Below are 19,834 nucleotides of genomic sequence, written 5' to 3'. Positions count from 1 at the left end.
GCAGGCTGAGTTTGGACCCCAGGCTCCTAGGCTCAAGGCAAGGGGTGGGTTCTTAACTATACCCTCCTTCCCACAAGCTCCAGGTGTGTTTCTGAGGACTAGGGTCTCTCTTGCCATCTCATTTCTAAGAGGGATTGGCATGAGAGGAGAGACATCTCCTCTGGGGAGTACCCTAGTACACTGGCCAAGCTTCAGGCTACACACCCTGGCGATGTTCTCGAAGCACTTGCGTAGGTGGGGCTGCACAGCTGTGGGGTCCTTTGTCTGTGACAAGATCTCCAGGAGTTCATCATCTGACAGGAAGTAGAATCTTCCAGGGGAACATGGGCATTGAAAAGGGTTAGGCAGACTTGTTAGGCCCTGGCAGCCCCAACACCACTGATACAGTGCTTACTAGCTTGGCAGAGCACTTGAGGGCCCTTAGTGTGGTCCTAGGCTGTGGTGCCTACCTGGGGAAAGCACTCCGCTTGGTCTCCAGGTAGTCGCTGAGGCCCTTCTGTACCAGGTCCAGCAACTTGTTACAGTCCCTCAGGCTGTCCAGCAGCCTTTGGTCAGAACACACATTGATCACCTGCAGGAACCAGATCCAGCCAGGGAGAGAAAGAGGGAGTGAGTAGGACGAGTTCACCAGACAGTACCCATGCCAGCTGGACACCACCAGGGGGTAAGGGGTAGGAAATTGATCCCTGGGCTAGGGATTGCCTCTATCAGCCTTGAGAAACCATTCTGTAGTTAAAAGAAGGAGGAGGAGAAGGGTAATAAGGCTAAGGAGTTGCCTTGCTGCAGGACTGGGCAGGATCTCTAAATGTTAAAATCACTGTTTCTGAGGGGGCATCTCTGGTACCAGGAGTCCACTCCCAAAGACATGAGCCACAACCAAAGCCTTCAGATTGGCCCTTAGTCCTTATGTAGGGAGGAAAAAGACTAAGATATCCCCAGCAATGTGATTAGGGTCCCTTGCAGGTGCTAGCAGCCTTCCCAGCCTCCTGGGGCTCACCTCCCGGTTTTCATAGGCATTCTTCATGATCTTCCTCCAGATGCGCTCCATGGTCTGGTAGCGCTTGCTCTCCACAGGCAGCTGCCGGGTGATGTCCTCAGAACTGAAGATGGGCTCCAGGTAGAGCCAGGACCGCTGGCAGTTCAGCCACTCCTCCAGCACTTCCTGTCAGAGTTGGTGGCTCAGGTTGGGGTTAGTGTCCATGATGGACACATTTCACCCCATCAGAGTGCAGGGCGGAACGCCCACATCAGACAGTGTCTACTGGATCACTTTACACAGAGCCATTTTCCTTTCTGCCTCCCAATTTCCCACCTGGGACTTACCTTGTTGTCCCCTATCAAAGCAAACTGATTCATTCATTTCTGCTCACGAGAGATGACTGATTAGCACCATGGTTAGCTCTGCATCAGGTTCATGCCAGGCTTAAATGGGTCCCCGAGAAGATCAGGGCAAGTGGTCATGACTTTCTGTTCTTGAGCAATACACTAGTGGTCATTCTGCTCATGGATCATTAGGGGCCCGGTAAGTGTGAAGCCCCTTTAAGAGGTGCTGAGTACGGGCCTCATTGGGAATATCCTACAGGCAGGTGTGGGTGAGTCAGAGGTGGGAGGTAGGGCTGGAATTACAGGTGGGGGGACAGTGTGAGCATGGCAGGGAGGGCCCCTGATCAATGCTGTACAGATGATCCCCCTTCACTGACTTCTCGCCTTTACTGGCATATATACAACATCCAAGAAGGACTGAAGGGCTCGGTGGGCAGACCCCGCCTCCGCTCCTGAAAGCCTGAGAGGGCTATTGTCCCAAGCACCCTGGCTTCTCTCCTCAAGTATCACAAATGGGATGGGAGTGGGAGGCTCAGGACAGCGTGGAAAAGGATACTGAGGTGCTGAGGGCCTTATAATGTCCAGAGAGTCAAGTTCCAATGACTAGACTGTCCCACGCTTAGGCAGCCACACTGTTTAATTGAGTGTCACTCTTTCCATAACCTTGACTGCCTTTCAGTAGCTCGATCTCATACATGGATGGCACTATCCTGGTACCCCCTTCCAGATGGAGGTTTGTTAGAGAGCCAGGAGCTGGGGGGGGGGAGGGACAGGTGTAGTGTGCTACACCTAAATACAGTTAAGTGCCACTTGGTAGGCAGTGCTCCTTTGGTGGAAAGGTTGACAAAAGGAGGAAGGCCCACCTGAGTCAGCTTCAGTTTGGTCTCCCAGGAGTTGATGCGCTGCTCAAAGGGTTTCTTGTACGGTGAGAAGGACATGCTCTGGGTCATGACAATGTGGTCATCAAGAAGCTGTGAGGCTTCGTCTGGGCTCTTAAGGATATAGGTGTCTGTTTCCTTGTAGGGCAATACATTGAATAGGATGGTTGACCATTCCTTCTCCATCTTGTCTAGTGCCTGTGGTAGGGAAAAGTCAGAGCTGTGTGTTTGGAAAAGATTGGCTGTTAGGCTGTCTGAACAGCACTGGACTGCCAGGTCATGTGGGCCACTGGCAAATACTCCCAGCTTGACTTATCAGCAAGTTCCCAGTGGGCCTCTGTCTCAATTCAGGCTTGACTCAAACTCATATGGGTGCAATATGAAAGGCAGTTGGGTGCCAGTTAGGAGTGTGGCCACTCCTCAAGAATGTGTTATTTTGGGGCTAGAGAGAGATAGCTCAGAGGTTTAGAGCACTGGTTGCTCTTCCAGAGGTCCTGAGTTCAATTCTCAGCAACCACATGATGTGTCACAACCATCCATAATGAGATCCAGTGCCCTCTTCTGATCTGCAGGGATACATGCATACAGAACACTGTATACTAAGTCTATCTATCTATCTATCTATCTATCTATCTATCATCTATCTATCTAAAAAGAATGTGTTATTTGAATCTCCCTGAGCCTCAAGGTTCTCTAATTAATTAATTTAATTAATTTTTAGCAGTACAGAGGATTAAACTCATGCATCAAGGCTGGCTACATTCTCAACTCCTGTATTCATCTGCTTAAATGATGATAATGCTATCGGCTCCTTGCTAGTCTTGAGATGGAAACGAATATTATAGCAGTGTGCCAAGCACTCCACCTACATTATTAATTTTTAATAAGATGTACCCTCACCCCAGGGATGAAGCCATTACTGTCATCCACCCAAATGGCTGTCATTGCAAGAGCCAGAGACTAGCCTGTTCAGCAGCAGCCAGGTGGGACCAGGGCTGCGGTGGTTGGGCACCCACCTGTTCAATAGCATACTCCTTGCCAGCCACCTCAGCCACTTTGCTGATGCTCTCAATATGGTCCTGAAGGTTCATCTCAAGGCAGCGGGCAAAGGTCAAGTTGGCCTTGGGCCTGACATTGATGTTGATCTCATTGGACAGTATCTCCCAGTGCCGGTTCCGCATACCAGGGTTGCGCAGGCCTTGGATCAGCGGGATGTATGGCTTGAACTCTTCTATACGTGCTCGAATGTCCAAAGCCACCTCCTGGCAGGCTACAGAGTAGGCAGGAGGTCATGAAAGTTAGCCAGTTTAGGGAAGAAAGAGAATAGATGGGCCAGGTCACCAGGAAAGGGCTGGATGGCTAACAGGCTGTTTGATCAGTGTTAGGCAGGGAAGAACAAACTGTACCAAGCCATGACTTTTGCATGGGCTCCACTGGCAAACATTCTCAGCTACCTGGGATGTCCTTGAACTGCTTCACACACTTGTGCATGGTCTTGAAGGACTCAACAACATTCTTCTCTAGCTGCTCAGCATCAATGGCTGACAGGGGGTCATTCATCCAGCTCTCAGACCAGCGCAGCCAGTCTGAGGCTGTGGTCCAGAGGTCCAGGTAGGGTTGGAATTCCTTTACCATTCTTGAGAGCTTGTCGTACTACAGGGAAGGAGGATAAGGCTGTCAAGATTCTCACAGGGCTTTCGCCACACCATCTCTGCATTGGCCAGGCCCTCTCTCCCTTCTTTGACCTTGTGCTCTTGCCCCATGGACCCATTTTCCTGCCAAATCTAGGTTTTGGATGCTGAGCTTTCAAGGTCTAGGCTGACCCTCAGAAGCTTGTTTCTACTGGCTTCCCCATCCTGAGAGCCAAGGAAGGTCATCTTTACCCAGTAGCTAGCTCAGTTCTACCCCACATGCCCTAGCCCTGCTTTATAGCAGCTGGGCTCTGCTATGGCTGCAGTTCCAAGTTGCTTCCTGAAGCTCTGGGAAGTAGGGCAAGGTGCCCACAGTAGGCCTACATTGGTGATGGGCAAGCCAAAGATGCGCTCGCGGTTGTTGTAGAGCATCGCCAGCTGCTGGCAGTCCTTCAGTTGCTTCTTGACCCGACGCACCTCATTGGCGATCTCGTGTGCTCGTGCAATCTCCACATGGGTGGAGAAGCCAGCCACCACCAGCTGTGGGCCAAGGAGCAAGGGTTAAATGCATGTGAGTCCTGTGATGACCATGTGTTCCACACACCCAGGGGATTGACTCTTGGCTGCAAGAACTTTGTTTGTGGTGAGCCATTTGCCAGAAATCACAGGCAGCCTGTTACAGGGCTAGGGAGCAAATGCAAATCTTTGAGTACTGTGCTCACTGCCCACTGGGATGCCAGTCAGACAATCAAGAAGATTGGGTCCATTATTGCTAAATTTTCTGAAACGTTTTATCCAGGCATCTCTTTGCCTTTCAGTCCATTCTCTCAGTCTTTTTGTAAATTTGTCCATCCAGTCATCCGTCACATACTGACATGGCATCTCCTAATGAAAGACGTAGGACAAATTGTGTGTGTACATACATGTGCATGCATATGCGTGTGCGTATGTGTGTGTGTGCGCGCGCGCGCACACGCGCGTGTGTGTGTGTGTGTGTGTGTGTGTGTGTAGGACAGCAGAACCCTAAGCTAAACCCTACCTGTAGTCCTTCCAGCTTCTCCTGGAAGTTGTTCTGGTCCATGATCTGGATTTTGCGGAACTTCTCCTCATCCTCAACATGTTGCTGCCGCACCATGTCTATCTGCCCAAGGATCTTAGAGGGCCAGTTGTTGGCAGCCCATCTGGCAGGGAAGAGTATCAGGATTTGGGGAAATGCTACAGCTGAAATAATAGGATAGAACGGAAGGGCCACCCTTCCAGGTGTTCAGGCCACAAACCTAAGCAGCTAGGGTGTGAGCGGGGCTAGGTTGGGGTAGGATGTAAGAAACACAGTATCAGCTGGATTTTGCTGGAACTGGGGAACTGGGGAGTCTGAATAAGCTGGGAGGCTGCCACTGCCACCTGTGAGGAGACATGCCTGCCCTGCCTTCTGGAGGGGCCATGGTCAGCACCCAGGGAGATGCAGCTCCAGTGTGCCCATGCAAGGGGCACAGGAGAGTGACGAGAAAGAATGCTAGCTAGTTTCATGTCAACTTGACAGAAGCTAGAGTAATTGGAGAGGAGGGAATCCTGATTGAGAAACTGCCTGATCAGGTTGTAGACAAGCCTACAGGGCCTTTTCTTAATTAGTGTTTGATGTCAGAGGGCTCAGCCCCTTGTCGATATTGCTACCCCTGTGCTGGTCCTGAGTGTTATAAAAAGCAGGCTGGGTGGAGTGTAGGGAGCAAGCCTGTAAGTAATAGGTCTTTGCATCAGCTTCTGCCTTTAGGTTCCTGCCCTAACTGCCTTTGCTAATGGAGCGTGATATACATCTGTAAGCAAAGCAAACCCTTTATTCCCTAAGTGGCTTTTGTCATGATGTTTCATCACGGAAACAGAAACTTACTTAAATGTCAGGGTTCTCAGATGATGCATAATCAAGTCTCTAGCCTGCATGCCTCTGTTGACCAACCTTGTCAGGCTGATGTGTGGAAACTCTGTCCGTAAGGCAGAACTGGGTGAGGGTTTCTAGCATCCAAACAGACTAATCTTGCCTTCCTTTACTGATCCCCAACAACTCCATGTCCAGGGTTGATGTGTATACAAGATCATTGATGGGAGAGAGATGTGGTTCCCAGACTACGATAATTTGCCCCCACATGATTTCTTTCTGCCCACGGGCTGCTTAACCCTGCCTGGTAGGAGCCATGGTTTAGAGCATTGTGGTGAGGCATTTCTGGTGTGATTTCATAGCTTGTGACAACGGGTACATTTGATCACCACTGCACCCCAGCATCTTTCACTGCCCACCCAATATCCAGTGTCAGGAACAATGTTCCCACTCACTTGTCATTGAAGTCTTCTGAGGTAAGGTTGTAAAGAAATTCATCCATGACTTCGTAGTCAGACATGACCTTTACAATCCGCTCCTGCATGAGAGGGGAATGATGAGCCATTCTGGGGAGGGGTTACTTGGATGGATTCTCCAAAGTGGCTGGGGGCCAGGGAGAAGGTGCTTTCTTTCAGAGAGGGGAAACTTCAACAGATTTTAAAGCCAGGTCCTGGGTTCTAAGAGCCATGGCCACCACATCTCTGGTTCCTGCCCTCTGGCCTAGGCCTTCAGCTCCAAATCTCTGCAGCACCCCCAACCTCTAACCCTCAGCTCCTACCAGTCCCTGGGTATCTGCTTTACCTTATCACCTGGCTCTGATCTCCCAGCCTTTGCCTGTCCCAGCCCCCAGGCTGTGACCAATAGTTTTAGGTGTTTAGCCCCTGGGTCCCTAATGCATTGCCCAACTCCAACGTCCAGTGCCAGGAGGCTCCTGGACACTCAGGGCTGTGTGCCTGCCTTACCTCCAGCACTACCAGCTTTTCAGGAATGCCCTTCATCCAGTCCCGGAGCTCAGCAAGCTCCTCAATGCTGTTGGGCTTCTCGTAGATCTTGCGGCTAATGCTGCGGAACTCCTCACAAATCTGGTGGGTGAGGGTTGGAGGGTTCTAGAGAGGGTTATGTGCCTTGCCTGCCCTGGGTCCTGTTTCTCGTCAAGGTCCCCAAGGCCTGGAAGTCATTGGTTCTACCATGGCTATACTCTGCCATGCTTTCCAAGAGAGAGGTTTCTGACAGGCTTGCTAGGTTGCTGAGATCTCTTCTGAGTCCAGTGTGCTCCCTCTCTTAGTCTCTAGAACCAGGAACACACTTAGGGTTTCTGACATCTGCATGTCCTCAGCTCTGTGGAACAGTCTAGCTCAGGCTGTCCTTCACAAGAGCTTTGCAGGTTTCTAAGTCTAGGGATGGAGCTGTCAGCCTTCTATATATGGGGATAGATGAATGCAGACAGGTATCAAGTGAGGGTGACTTCCAGGTCCCCTCTTTGACCCAGGCACCCGAGGACACCCCAGACTTCACCTAGGACATCTTACTAGTGGGAGTACATCATGTGTGCAAGGCTGCTTGTATGTTTCCGTTGTCACTGGGGCTAGACCAATCATTACTTACATTGTCTACCTCCTTGTGTAAGTTCTTGGCTAGGATATCCAGCATCGAAGTGGCCAGGGCCTTGCACTTTTTGGACAGGCTCTGCTTAACATTGTCAACATTGATGTAGAATGGCCCAATGACGATGCTGCTAGGCAGTGAGTTGTCTAGGATCTCCTTCTCCTTTAGGTGGGCAATTACCACTTCTCGCACCTCCTCTGCCGACGGACACTGAACCTGATAGGTTCTGAAGGCAGTATACATGTGTAGAGAACAGAGGATAGTTAGCATGATGGGAGGGGATGCATGCACAGACAGACAGACAGACAGACACACACACACACACACTGACACACACACACTGACACACACACACTGACACACACTGACAGACATATACTCACACACACACACACACACAAACACATACTTGAGGAAGTTGGAAATGTCATTGTTGTTCAGCTCCAGATACTTCCTGTACTCCTTAGCATAGGCCTGCAGTGGGATCATGGCCTTGTGCATTGCATTGGTGATGCTAGCCCGTAACTCCTCTACCAATGGCTCATGGAGCCCCACTGACTCCAAGAGAGGGTCACCACTGATAAAAATGTCCTCCATCACAAGCTTTATGGAAAAGGACAAGAAAACACAAAATTGGATGAGCCCTGGGGTAGGTAACAGAGTGCCCTAAAGACCGAATGGGCAGCAATGTAGGCAAGAACAGGCAATATGGCATAGGAGTGGGGGAAGGGCTTGCAATGACATGTCTGAGAAATGGCTATGAAGGAGATACTGTGGGGATGGCTGAGGGACTTTACCCCCTCTGCCCGGTCTGACTCAGACTTGCCAAGGGTAGGAACAGATGAGGCAACCAGGCTGCCGATGGCGCTGATAGCAGGAAGGGACTTGAGTTATGGAGGCTCTTAGGCCTGGAGAGAGGGCTGTGTGCAGCTTGGCATATGGGTAGTGGTGGTGACTTGAGACCTTGGATACTAATTTTGTGTGGAACTCCACCTGGATCTACACTTGAAGTGGAGAAAGGGGCTCAGAGCTAGAGAAGAAAAAGGGGGTAGGGTACAAGGCCTATGTGGCTGTGGCAGGACTACTCCGAAAAGTCTGAGATTCAAAGTGATGTCCCGATATTTAGCAGTCTTGTAAATTCAGTTTAAGTGGTTTAATTGTCCAGGTCTACCAGGCAGTTCCATATGTGGTGAGGATTAGAGGGAATATTTATGAGTTTGAGAGCTATGCCTACTGCCCATTAGTGGAAGGCCAGTGGTAAGGAACTACTCTGGTATCTGTGAAAGCACATGGCTCTCACTTCCAAGGCTTGGCCTATCCTGTAGCACATACCTTCTCTAGTTGGGGAACAGCATGGGTGGCCAGGATACCCTTGTCAAAGAGGTTGAGCAGAGTCATCTCAAACTGCTCTAGGGGCGTGCTGTAGTGCACCCCTGAGCTGTCCAGCACCAAGTCTACGATGAACAGGGGATTCTTCCGAGGCCTGGAGGCAAATGATTGAGAATGCCTACCCCTTCTTGCCAGTATTGTGATCTCAAGAGTCTATAACACTGCCTTCTCTTTCCCCACAAAAAAAAAAAAAAAAAAACCCTAATTTACTAGAGAGAAAGCTCAAGGCCAGCCAGAAAAGTTCTTTGGCTCTTGACCTACAAATCCTGGAGCTAACACCATCCTACCTTAGTCTTGAGATCATTGGACTAGTTGGCCAGGCCCACATGCTTACTAGAGCCCCCATGCCCTTCATGGGAGTCCGCTGTCCTCTGCTTCAGAAGTGTGAGCTACATCAAAAGCTTTGCTGACAGATCCCAGTGAGGGCTCTGCTGTTAGCTTCTGACTTACTAAAATAAATTCAGGCCCCAGTACTGAACCCAGGAACTGCTTGGTGATCTAGACTGTTTCCTCTGACATGTCCCATTTCCTCTGACCAGGCCTATCTGCCTTTTTATATTCCAGCCACACGTGCTAGCCTGTCCTTCCTCAGCTGTTCCAAGTCCTTTCTACCCTTGGTGCTTTTGTTTTATTTGGTCCTTCCAGTTACCTCTAGAGTTCTCATGCCTCAGATGCTACCTCCTCCCTGACTCCAAGGTAAAGACCCATCTAACCCAGAGTACATCATAAAAATGGCAAAGATAGTGTTTATTAGATGTCTTGCTATGCCTGCCTCCCACTGAAGTAAGATACAGTAAAAACTGTATCAAGCTGGGCAGTGGTGGTACACGCCTTTAATCCCAACACCTGGGAGGCAGAGACAGGCAGATCGCTGTGAGTTTAGGCCAGCCTGGTCTACAAAGCTACAAAGAGAAACCCTGTCTTGAAAAATCAAAATCAAAATCAACCAATCAGTCGGTCAGTCAGTCAGTCAATCAAACAAACAAACAAACAAAATACCTAAAAAGCCCTGTATCTCAGAATCCCCTAAGACCAACATCTGGCTTATGGTAAGGGATCAGTATTATCAAAGCAACTCAAAGAGTGACTACATGAATGAAGATCACTAGAATGTAAGCTAGAGCTGGAGGGGACGCTTCTGGATAACCTAGTGATGGCTAAATGCTCTCTGATGTCAAGAACCTGGTGTGTTGGGTACCCTGACATTGGTTGCCCAACAAAGTCATTTCCCAGTGCCTCTGCCCATCTGAACCCACCTGTAGGGGCTATTGACAAGGTCTTCACCCCAGGCCATGTCATCTGTGCAGTCAAGCACACTGCAGCAAGCATCCCCAATAAACTGAGAGAAGCTGCCCAGTGAGTCTTGCACCAGGAAGCGCAGAGTGTCTTGCAGCATGTACTTGATGAGCTCCATCAGCTTGCGCAACTTTGACATGAGGTATACCTCCCAGTTGGTCTCATAAAGGTTGTACCAGCCCTTGCTCATGTCTCGAAGGCTGCTTCGCATAGCCACTTTCAGTGTGCTGACCCAGCTATCCTTGAGGAACATCTGTACCTGGAGTAGACACAAATGTCATCAAAAAGCCGTCCCAGGGATCCACCATCCACAGCTACAATACTCAAAGGTGATGTGTCAGGGTTCTTGAGACTCATTTGACAATGGAGGGGAATCTCCTACAATTCTCTGCCAAGCTCTGCAGACCAATACCTCAATGTGACACCTGGGGTCCAGGGCTGCTTGGAGGAGAGGCAGAGGACATGGGACTCAGAAGCAGCCAAGGGAAAGAGACAGACACACAGACAAGAAGGAGGCAGAAAGGGAGAATGCAGAAGTGACAGCAAGACAGAGCTGGAGTGGAGAGAGGCTGCAGCAATGCCCCTCAGACCCTGTCCTCAAGTATTGTGATGGGGTTGCGGTTCCTGTTCTTCCTTAAGACAGGACATCTGCCCTAAGGCCACCAGGGCTAGCTCAGAGGGACTGGAAAGGAAGCCCACGCTGCTTCTCCTTGCCCAGCAAGATGAGCTCCACCCTTGCCCACACTTGTCCCACTCCAGTAGGGCCTTGAGGCCAGTACTGGTGGCTGTCGGGTCCTGAGGCCCTCATTCTCCATGCTCTTATGCCCAGGTACCTGGGAGAAGGTCTGAGACTGGATCTGCTCAAACTCTTCCAGGCGGCTGTACTTGGAGAGGCTTGAGTGGAACAGGGACATGGAGGTCACCTTGTTGCATTCAGCTCGCACCTTGCTCAGAGCTGTGATGACTTCTGGCCGCGTGAGCAGGGACACAAAAGTGAAATCCTCCTTTTGCTCCCGGAAGGGGTATTTGGGGATACTCACCAGCCCTGCAGAGGTGGGGGCAAAAGCCAGCATCAGACCTGCCTGAGACCTGCCTCAGAGCCAGGACTCATCTAGAGTGCTCGATGGAGGGGACACAACTGCTTCCTTTCCAGCACAGTCAACTTCATCCCCAGACCCTCCTTTTCCTACACTAGGCTTTGGGAGTAGCCCTGAGGCCCATAGTGAGTCACCTGCTCTGAGATACCTCCAGGTTCATTAATGGTCACTGTTCCCTTTGAGTACTTGGTGGTACCTGTAGCCCCCACTCCCTATCTTCTACCCATGCTATATGAAGCCAGAGGCTGATCTGGAGCCTGCCTTGGGACCCCAAAGAAGAAATATTTGACTACAAGAATGCTTGCTATTGGCAGCCCAGCCTGTATCCTAGGCACATCACACACAAGCATCTGGGGCCAGGAAATGTACTCTGCATGTACTGGTGGGCTCAAAGCAAGAAGAACTCTTGGGGTTTATTCTGAGACTTGGTCTTCCACATGTCCATGAAGCTGTAGTAAAGCCAAATCTCTTCTCATTCCTGAAGGGGCAAAGGCTTATATACTTTCGAGGCAGGATCCTAAAGTCTATTTTTGACCACGGCTTTCCTGGCTCATGTTTACCTTGTGGCTTCTGCATTACTGGGACACACACACACACACACACACACACACACACACACACACACACACACACAGCTCCTTGGACAGGGCGGGCACAGGGAGTACCACGTTTATGAGGCCCTTGGTGGCTGAACAGAAAGAGAGGCAGGGGTGGGCCAGCTAGCCAGGCGGGCAGCGAGGGCCAGTGGCTCTCACCTTGATGGGGCACCCTTTCTTCCTCTTTTTGGGGAAGAGTCACATAGGAGAACGTGTCTGGCTTAGAAGACACAATCCTGTCAAAGTTGATCTTGTTCATACTTCGCTCATAGTCCAAGCTCACTTCCCTGGCAAGGCTGCACAGGTGCTCCAGGACCCTGGCACAGGGAGGGAGACAGGAAGTCACGGGGTAAAAGATACAAACGGAGGGCCAGGGAGAAGGCTTGGTGGGTAAAGGTGCTTGTCACCACGCCTCATGGCTTGCATTTGATTCCCAGAATGCACATGGTAAAAGGAAAGAACAGACTCCCAAAAGTCATCTTATGTCCTCTATATGCGCTGTGCCGTGTTCTCTCTCTCTCTCAACAAATGTAATTTTAAAAACTTAAAAATTAAAAATGAACTACACCTTATAAATATATATAAATACCCTATTGGTGAGGAAGAACCAAATCAAATCAGCTTTGAACACAATATTTTGACTACATTCTCCCATCCCAAAGAGAGAAAAGGACACAGAATGTTTTCTAAGAAGGTGGGATGATGGGTGGACCATGCCTGCAATCCCAGTACAGGAGTGGCTGCAGCAGGAGGATGGTAAAGTTCAGGACTGTCTCAAAACAAAGCAAAGCAAAACAAATAAAAATTTAAAACTGTGTAGAGGTTTTCTTCTAACTGGCATGGCCCAGCCATTTGAAGCTACCTTTGGTGTACTCTAGGACTGAGCATAGAAACCAACATGTGTTGCACAATGGGAACCAATTTTCTTCAGGTGAAGAAAACCACAATTTTGTCTCAGTGAGAATGAGCCAAGTGGTGTTAGAGTCAATTTGAAGGTATCATTGGGGCTCACGGTTTGAAAAAATAAAAGCACACAAACACATGGATAAATATAGAGGAAGTACGGGGGTGTGCATAGGTGCTATATATGAAGTTAACTATGTCCAGGAAAACATTTCCCCTAGCTGTGTCTGCTCTAAGACCTTGCAGCAACTGGGGCTTCTTGGAGAAAAAGCCTATTTGGGGGGCTGGAGAGATGGCTCAGCAGTTAAGAGCACTGTCTGCTCTTCCAGAGGTCCTGTGTTCGGTTCCCAGCACCCATAAATCACCTCACAACCATCTGTGACTCCAGTTCTAGGTGCCACCGATGGGCAAGTGGTCCTAAATCATATGAAAAAGCAGGCTGAGCAAGCGAAAGAGGAGCCAGCCGGGGAGCAGCAATCCTCCATGGACTCTGCTTCAGTTCTTGAGTTCTTGTCCCTCAGTGATGGACCCAGATGTGCAAGGTGAAATAAACCCTCTCCAAATTGCTTTTGGCATTGTATTTTACCACAGTAACAGAAGCCCCAACTAAGACATCCCACAGAGATGTGTCAGCGGTTGCTCTGTACCCTGGCAACACTACCCTTGTAGAAAAGTCCAGGGAGGCCGCAGCCCCCTGACTCACTGAGGCCCCTTGCGCATGCGTGGTGTACTCAAAGCCCACTGTTTGATCTTGCTAAGGCTCTGCTCGTTGATCACCCGCCGGCCCTCGGTGGGCATGCAGTCCACATACAGGTTGTACAGTAACAGTGCCTCTGTGTTCTTGCGTAGAGCGTTGGCCTGGACCACACGCTGTGTAAACACACGTGGATCTTCAGCACAAAAGAGCAGCTGGATCCGCGGCACCCAGTACTGGGGGATGAGCAGGGGTGGCCTTCCTGGGGGTGGTGAAACGGCAGTCAGGCTCCCTGGTCAGCTCTGCGTCAGCTGGTGGCTCTGAGCAAGTTGTCATTGTTATCATGGGGTGTGGTGCCCGGCACAGTTAAATGCGTAAAATGGGCAAAATGACATTTACTGCTCTGCCTACTTCATAAGGTGTTATGGACACATAGAACATATTTTGTAAACTGTAAAGAGCCTTGCTCTGGCAGGGGTTACACAGGGGTAGCTAATCAGGTGTCCCTTCCTCCACACTCGAGAGCAAACATGACTAACAGGCCTTGGTTTCCTTTCAACGCCATAATGAAAGCCACTGGGCCAGCTGCCCACAGCTAACAGGCCAGTGAGTGCCCATTTGCCTTCTCCAGGTCCTTTGCTTTAAAGTGGTCAGGGGTGGGCCCTGGTTAATAAACCCAGTAAGGTAGAATTCAGAACTGAGCTGGTGGGATTGAGCTGTAGACACAGGCTGAGCCAAGCTTCCCCTGGTGTGTGTGTGTGTGTGTGTGTGTGTGTGTGTGTGTGTGTGTGTAGGTATAGAGCTTGTTACCGTTGGGGGTGACTCCTCCATTCACGATGGGCATCCCCGTCTCATCGCGCACCAGGCCTCTCTTGTCAGTTTTCTGTACCAAGTACAGTTTCTTTTCTTCATCATAGTCAAGGACACCAACATCACACCACTTGTAGTCCAGGTTCTGACTCTTGGGGTCCTCTAAAATAGAGGGGGATACCCTATTGTACTATCTGCCATAGTGGTGGATAGGGGCTTCTGAGTGTGGCAGCTGATGTTGGGAATGGAGCTCAGAGGTGACTAGACAAGTGTCTCTTTCCAAAGGACACCCTTCCTGGCTCCAGCCAAGCAGTAGTCCCACTACCTCCCAGAGGAACTGACCTCTGAGTACGCTTCATCACAAGACCCAGAAAGACTAGGCTTCTTTGGGGCACAACTCTCACCAGAGTGGAGAGAGACACAGGCCAATGGGGAACCATGAAAGGTGCAGCCCAACAGAAACCTGCCCTGTGGAGGGCAGAGCCTGGTGGCATGTGTCTGTGATCCTAGCTACTTTGGGACACACAGGCAGTAGGATGGCAAAAGTTCAGGGCCAGACTGGGCTACAAAGTAAGTTCTAGGATAGTCTGGAAGCTTGGTCACATCCTGTCTCAAAAACAAGGTTGGGGGCTGGAGAGATGGTCAGCAGTCCAGAGCACTCACTGGCTGTTCTTCCAGACAACTGGGGTTTGATTACCAGCACCCACATGGTAGCTTTCAAGTGTATGTAATTTTGATTTCAGGGGATCCAATGTCCTCTTCTGGCCTCTAAGGGCACCAGGCACACACTCATGGTGCAGGCAAAATATCCGTAAACAAAACAAAACCCAGAAATACAAATAGCACTGTTGAGGACCTGCCACAAGTGGTCGCCATGGGTGAAGATAGACGACTCTCTTTAAGGTGACCAAGACACCTCTGAATATAAAGACCTCTGTGTGACAGAACAGGACAAGACAGAGCAGGGTTGGGAACGCCCACCCTGCCCATATGCCATGCCTCTGCCTACCTATCCTTGTCACTTTCAGGCTTGCTCTGACTCAGGCCCTCTGTACTGATCATGGCTGCTGCCTGATGATTTGTCCCCTGCTCAAGTGGCTTCTCCTTGGAGAAGCACCTCTGCTGCACATGACATCTTTGCCCTGTGTGCTCTCTAAGCTGCTACTCTTTGTAGCCTTCACCCTAACTTGGACATACCATTGTCAGCTTCCTCAGTGCAGGGGCACCTTAAGTGCAGCTGAAGACTTGGGCTCAGGACAGGGAATGGTGCATAGTCGGTATTAAATACATCATTGAAGAAGTAAGGTGCACACACAGTGCCCAGCAGAGAACTTCTACACACGGAAGGCTTGAAACAGGCTGATGGGCTCTCCAGCTTGGGTTAAGGAAGGAGGGGAGGGCTGGCATGCTGAGGAGATGGGCCTGCCCCTGACGTCAGATAGTCGAGGAAGGAGGGTACTGCTGTGCACCCTCATCAGCGCGGGCTTTACTTTGCTTTTTTCTTCCTGGGAGGTTTCCTTTTTGAAAACATCATCTTCATCTTGGCTCAACTTATGAGAAAATCTGTCCCAAGAGAATACCAGCCAAAAACAAGAGGTGCCTGGCAGATGCTCCCTGTGAGCCCTTCTTTGCTGTAGTGTACCTGCTCAGGGCCAGGCCCCCAGTGGGGCGAGGAGGCTGGTACTTGGTGCATTTAAGGTTAATGAGGCCCCATTCCTTCTGGCTTAATTGCCAGGAACTGGAGAACTGGACTCAATTTAGTTGAACATTTCTGTATTTAAGCCCAAAGTGAAACAAGCACTCTGGGTGTCTTGTCTACTTCAGATAAATTGATTCCAGTAGTATTATAATTTTAAAATGAAACACATTTGCAGTCTGCTCAGAGAACTGTCATAGGAAGGATACACAACTTTTAACCCTGTATTTGCTCATATAGTCCTGCCTTCTAGCTGATGACTGGGTACCTGGGACTACTCAGTCCACACATTGCCATTCACCCTAGGACAGGAAACAGAGACAACTCTCCCACTACCAACATCCACACCATACTTAGGAATCTTCCTAGGAAGACTGCACAGGACCCAGTCATGCAGGCCAGAGTGGCATCTGTATTCACCCTAACAGCAGGCAATGGAAGAGAACCTCTGTGGCCATCGGGGAAGATCAGAGGCCAATGGAGAAACCGTAGGCACTCTGTAAACAGATGTAGGCAAGGATAAGACTTACCAATCTGGGTGGCATATGATGGATATGTGTGGAAAGTGTGTGTCAGTGGTTGTGAATGCATGTGATACAGTGAATGTGATTGTGAATGTATGTGACAAACTATGGATGTATGCTCTTGTGAGCAACTCTGTGACAGTATACTGAGAAACAGCCGAAGCCTTTCTCAGTGGTGGTGCACGCCTTTATTCCCAGCACTTGGAAGGCAGAGATAGGTAGAACTATGATTTCAGGGTCACCCTGGTCTGCAGAGTGAGTTCCAGGTCAGCCAGGGCTACACAGAGAAACCCTGTATCAAAAATGGGGGAGTGGAGGGAAAAAGAGCAGAGAGGTCACTGAGAACAGAAGCAACAGTGATTTTGGGGTAGGTGGATGGAAGGTCTGTGATTATGTCCTTAAAAATTTCCATTGAGCATTTGTGTTTTACTTTACTGCCAATAAAGATTGTTTTGTGGCCTCTCTCTCCCTCCCTCCCTCCCCCGCCTCTCTGTGCAGGCACAGAGGTAAACACACCTGTGGGCATGCTCATGGATGCCAAAGAGGGACAGAGGTGTCTTCTTCTATTGCCTTCTGCCTGTTTCCTTGATACCAGATATCTCGCTGAACCCAGAACTCACCATTTCTTAGTTAGGTTGGCAGCTAGTAAGCCCCTGTGATCTCCCTGTCTCTACCCACATTCCTAATATTGTGATTATAGTGTGCCCACCACACTTTGCTTTTTACATAAATGCTGGGGATCTGAACTCTGGTCCTCACGCTTGGGCAGCAAGTGCTCTTACCCACTGAGCCATTTCCCTACCCCCCCACAAAGTTTGTTTGTTTGTTGTCCTGTTCCTAGCCTTGTTGACAGTGCTGTCCTTGGCCTTTGCATCCCTGCCTCTGTGTGAACAGATTCTTGGACTGCATCACAGCTGGGGCACTTCAATACATACTTTAGCTCTCCTGGCTACCAGGTCCCAGGAGAGACTAAGTGTCTTGGTCAGGGGTTGCTGGGACAAGACAGTTTTCCCAATCCCAGGTTGGTCCTGCTCACCGTGGCCCAGAATGTCGTCTGTGGGAAGAAGGGCTTTTCCAGGGACAGGCTTCCTGTTTTGAGATCCTGGCTCCAAGCCCATGTTGAGCCACTCTTGGGGAGTCCGGCAATCAAACTCTTCATTATCAAATACCTTGGAGAAAGCAGGCAACTGTCCAGTGAAACAGTTCCTCTAGTGACCAAGCAAAACTGAGCATGCCAGAGGCTTCTGCAGCCTTGGCAGCAGACTTATCTTTAAGATCCCTGCTGCTTCCTTTGATGCACAGGGTTTGAAGGAGGGGGTTTGCCCTGTCTATCCAAGCCACCCAAGGCTCAGTCTTAGGGTGCCCAGGGTCTCAGAGGAGGATGTGTGCTCTCTTGACTACTGTGGGGAAACACCAAGCTCAGGCCCAAGGGGACAGGTAGTTCTGGGATTTCCTGAGATACCCAAGCTGATCAGAAACAACAGAGACAATCAGCAGGCGACCTTAGTACAGTGACACTCATCTGAACTCAGCTCTGTTTCCTACACGGGCTCCAGGCAAGGGATACACAGGGCCACAGAGGGAGGCGAGGACAGCAAGAGCTGGGGCTTGGTTATGCTGTCTCTTTCTCCTCCCCAGATTCAGTTTCCCTGTTTGTTCCTTGAGAAAGTGGTACCAAATCCGAGAATCAAGACCCTACTCCACATTCAACCTGGCTGCTTACAGATGCCTATGGCCAGGGTTGGGGTATGAAACAGGCACATGGGTTGTTCAGGGTTTCAGGGAAGAAGTAGGAATGGGTGACTGATTCATTTGGGGAACTGTAGTGAGGTAGTCCTTCTGTAGTACTGACCACGCCCATTGGGGGGTGGAGCGATGGGCGGAGGTGACCTGAGGAAGGAGGTCGGAAGGGGCCAGGAATGCGCTCTCTTTCTGGCGTGACTGGGACAGGAGAGGATCGGGTTGAATTTCCTGGTGTTCATCTGTCTAGGTTGTAAGTTATTTCTCCCTGATTAAACATCTATTCGGCCTATTTGTTTATCCTGATCCTTATTTACCGCAATAGGGAACCACTCCTGTTTTAACCCAGGAGCTCCAAACACCTGGGGTGAGTTTTGATTATTCCATTATGTGACAAATGAGTGCCTGTGACTGGAGTGGGAGTTCCCTTTGTCATGTGACTCCTTGAGCTTCTCCTAAGGTTTGGGAATGCCATCTATCAGCCATCATGACAGTGTGGCTCACCTTCAATGGGAGATATATGGGGAAGAGTGGGTCATGGCCCTGTTCGATGGTTTGTGGGTGCTGCAGGTCTGGGTGTCTGGGCATGAGCTTGTTGGAGTCGATGTCCTCATTGGCCAACAGCTGCTCAATGTCCAGGCACAAGTACTGCTGTTTCCTCCTAGCCAGAGCAGGGAGAGCCATGGGATGACAGCTTATGAGGTATCTTCAGGGATTTCAGTAAAGACCCAGGGCCCCAGCTGCCTCTTCAACCCTGCCCTGTCTCCATTGCTACTCTCCCAAATTCCACAGCAAGGAAAGCCATTTGTTCCTAGCCACACATTTGTACATGCTGTGCTGTGGGGCTTGTCCCTCATGGTCTGCAGTCCCCCTCCCCTCTAGCCCTGCAGATGCTGCCTCCCTGGGACTGGCTTCCCTCTCCAACCCTCCCAGCATACCTCTCAATCTCAGTCTTACGAGGGCACTGGCCAGGCAGCACCTGGAATGGGACCTGCACCTTGGGCTCGTAGGCCTGTAGCGGGAAGTCAGTCTGAGTGAGCAGCCGTGTGGTAGCGCCAATGCTCTGCTGCTCCACACGTTCCTGAAAGTCCTCAGGGACCTTGAATGAGTCAGCTATGGGTAGAGGAAACATCAGCCGTTGAGAGTGCTGGCCAGGGCCAATAGCTCTACTCTGGCCATAAGGCACATCCTCAGATAAGAACCAGGTAGGCATGTTGTGGGCTGTGGGGTGCTTAGGTTTGCCTGTGTTAGGAAGGAGCAAAACCTTTCTTCGGGTAGACATAAGGGATAGATGCTTGGGACCATGGGGCATCTGGGTCTGATGGAAGGGGTTCACTGTCTGTTGGAGGAGGAAAACAATAAGGCTAAGTTCCTTTTTATAACCTGGACTCCTCTAAGGCCATCTTCTCTCTGCCTCAGGCATGCTCAGCGACTTACCATGAAGCCATGGATGTCAGTCCTCTCTCCTTTAGGAAAGGTATCTCAGACATCTATCTAGGCCAAGCTCTGTTTCAGATACAGCTCAAACATGATCTTGGCTTCCCTACAGTCCATATTCTGGGGGATGAAGAAAACTCAAACCCTACTGAGCCTAGCCCGGTAGAGAGAGTTGAGGTCTTTGGGAGCACAAGGCCAGGGTCCGGCCCTTACTCCGCCATGGGTCAGGACAAAGCATTCCTGTGAACTGAGCCTTTGCAAAGCTCACAATTCACTAATATCATTTCACCCTTGAGGAAGCTGAGGTTTTCTGTCAGGAAGAGGTCATTTTCCAGAGGCCTGAGG

The 19,834-nt window shown here is 50.2% G+C and overlaps 1 protein-coding gene across 1 annotated transcript in view; it reads right to left on the bottom strand.

The window, feature by feature from the left end:
* The window catches only part of Dnah1 (dynein axonemal heavy chain 1), a gene marked incomplete at its 5' end in the record, with an annotated part of 54,959 nt that overhangs the window by 33,823 nt on the left and 1,302 nt on the right, over positions 1-19,834 (bottom strand). The window contains 21 exons of the mRNA XM_051204760.1: positions 205-310; positions 450-571; positions 998-1,162; positions 2,187-2,399; positions 3,218-3,471; positions 3,656-3,854; positions 4,217-4,372; positions 4,872-5,013; positions 6,158-6,240; positions 6,665-6,784; positions 7,308-7,533; positions 7,717-7,910; positions 8,640-8,790; positions 9,953-10,251; positions 10,826-11,037; positions 11,845-12,002; positions 13,292-13,544; positions 14,093-14,254; positions 17,349-17,481; positions 18,557-18,713; positions 18,991-19,165. Coding sequence (XP_051060717.1) covers positions 205-310; positions 450-571; positions 998-1,162; positions 2,187-2,399; positions 3,218-3,471; positions 3,656-3,854; positions 4,217-4,372; positions 4,872-5,013; positions 6,158-6,240; positions 6,665-6,784; positions 7,308-7,533; positions 7,717-7,910; positions 8,640-8,790; positions 9,953-10,251; positions 10,826-11,037; positions 11,845-12,002; positions 13,292-13,544; positions 14,093-14,254; positions 17,349-17,481; positions 18,557-18,713; positions 18,991-19,165 — 3,680 coding nt within the window. The remainder of the gene's footprint in view (positions 1-204; positions 311-449; positions 572-997; positions 1,163-2,186; positions 2,400-3,217; positions 3,472-3,655; positions 3,855-4,216; positions 4,373-4,871; positions 5,014-6,157; positions 6,241-6,664; positions 6,785-7,307; positions 7,534-7,716; positions 7,911-8,639; positions 8,791-9,952; positions 10,252-10,825; positions 11,038-11,844; positions 12,003-13,291; positions 13,545-14,092; positions 14,255-17,348; positions 17,482-18,556; positions 18,714-18,990; positions 19,166-19,834) is intronic.

This window comes from Phodopus roborovskii, unplaced genomic scaffold (genome assembly GCF_943737965.1).
Source record: "Phodopus roborovskii unplaced genomic scaffold, PHOROB, whole genome shotgun sequence".
NCBI classification, from domain to species: domain Eukaryota; kingdom Metazoa; phylum Chordata; class Mammalia; order Rodentia; family Cricetidae; genus Phodopus; species Phodopus roborovskii.
Note: the sequence above shows the minus strand (reverse complement) of the source record. Positions and strands in the feature narration are given on the sequence as shown.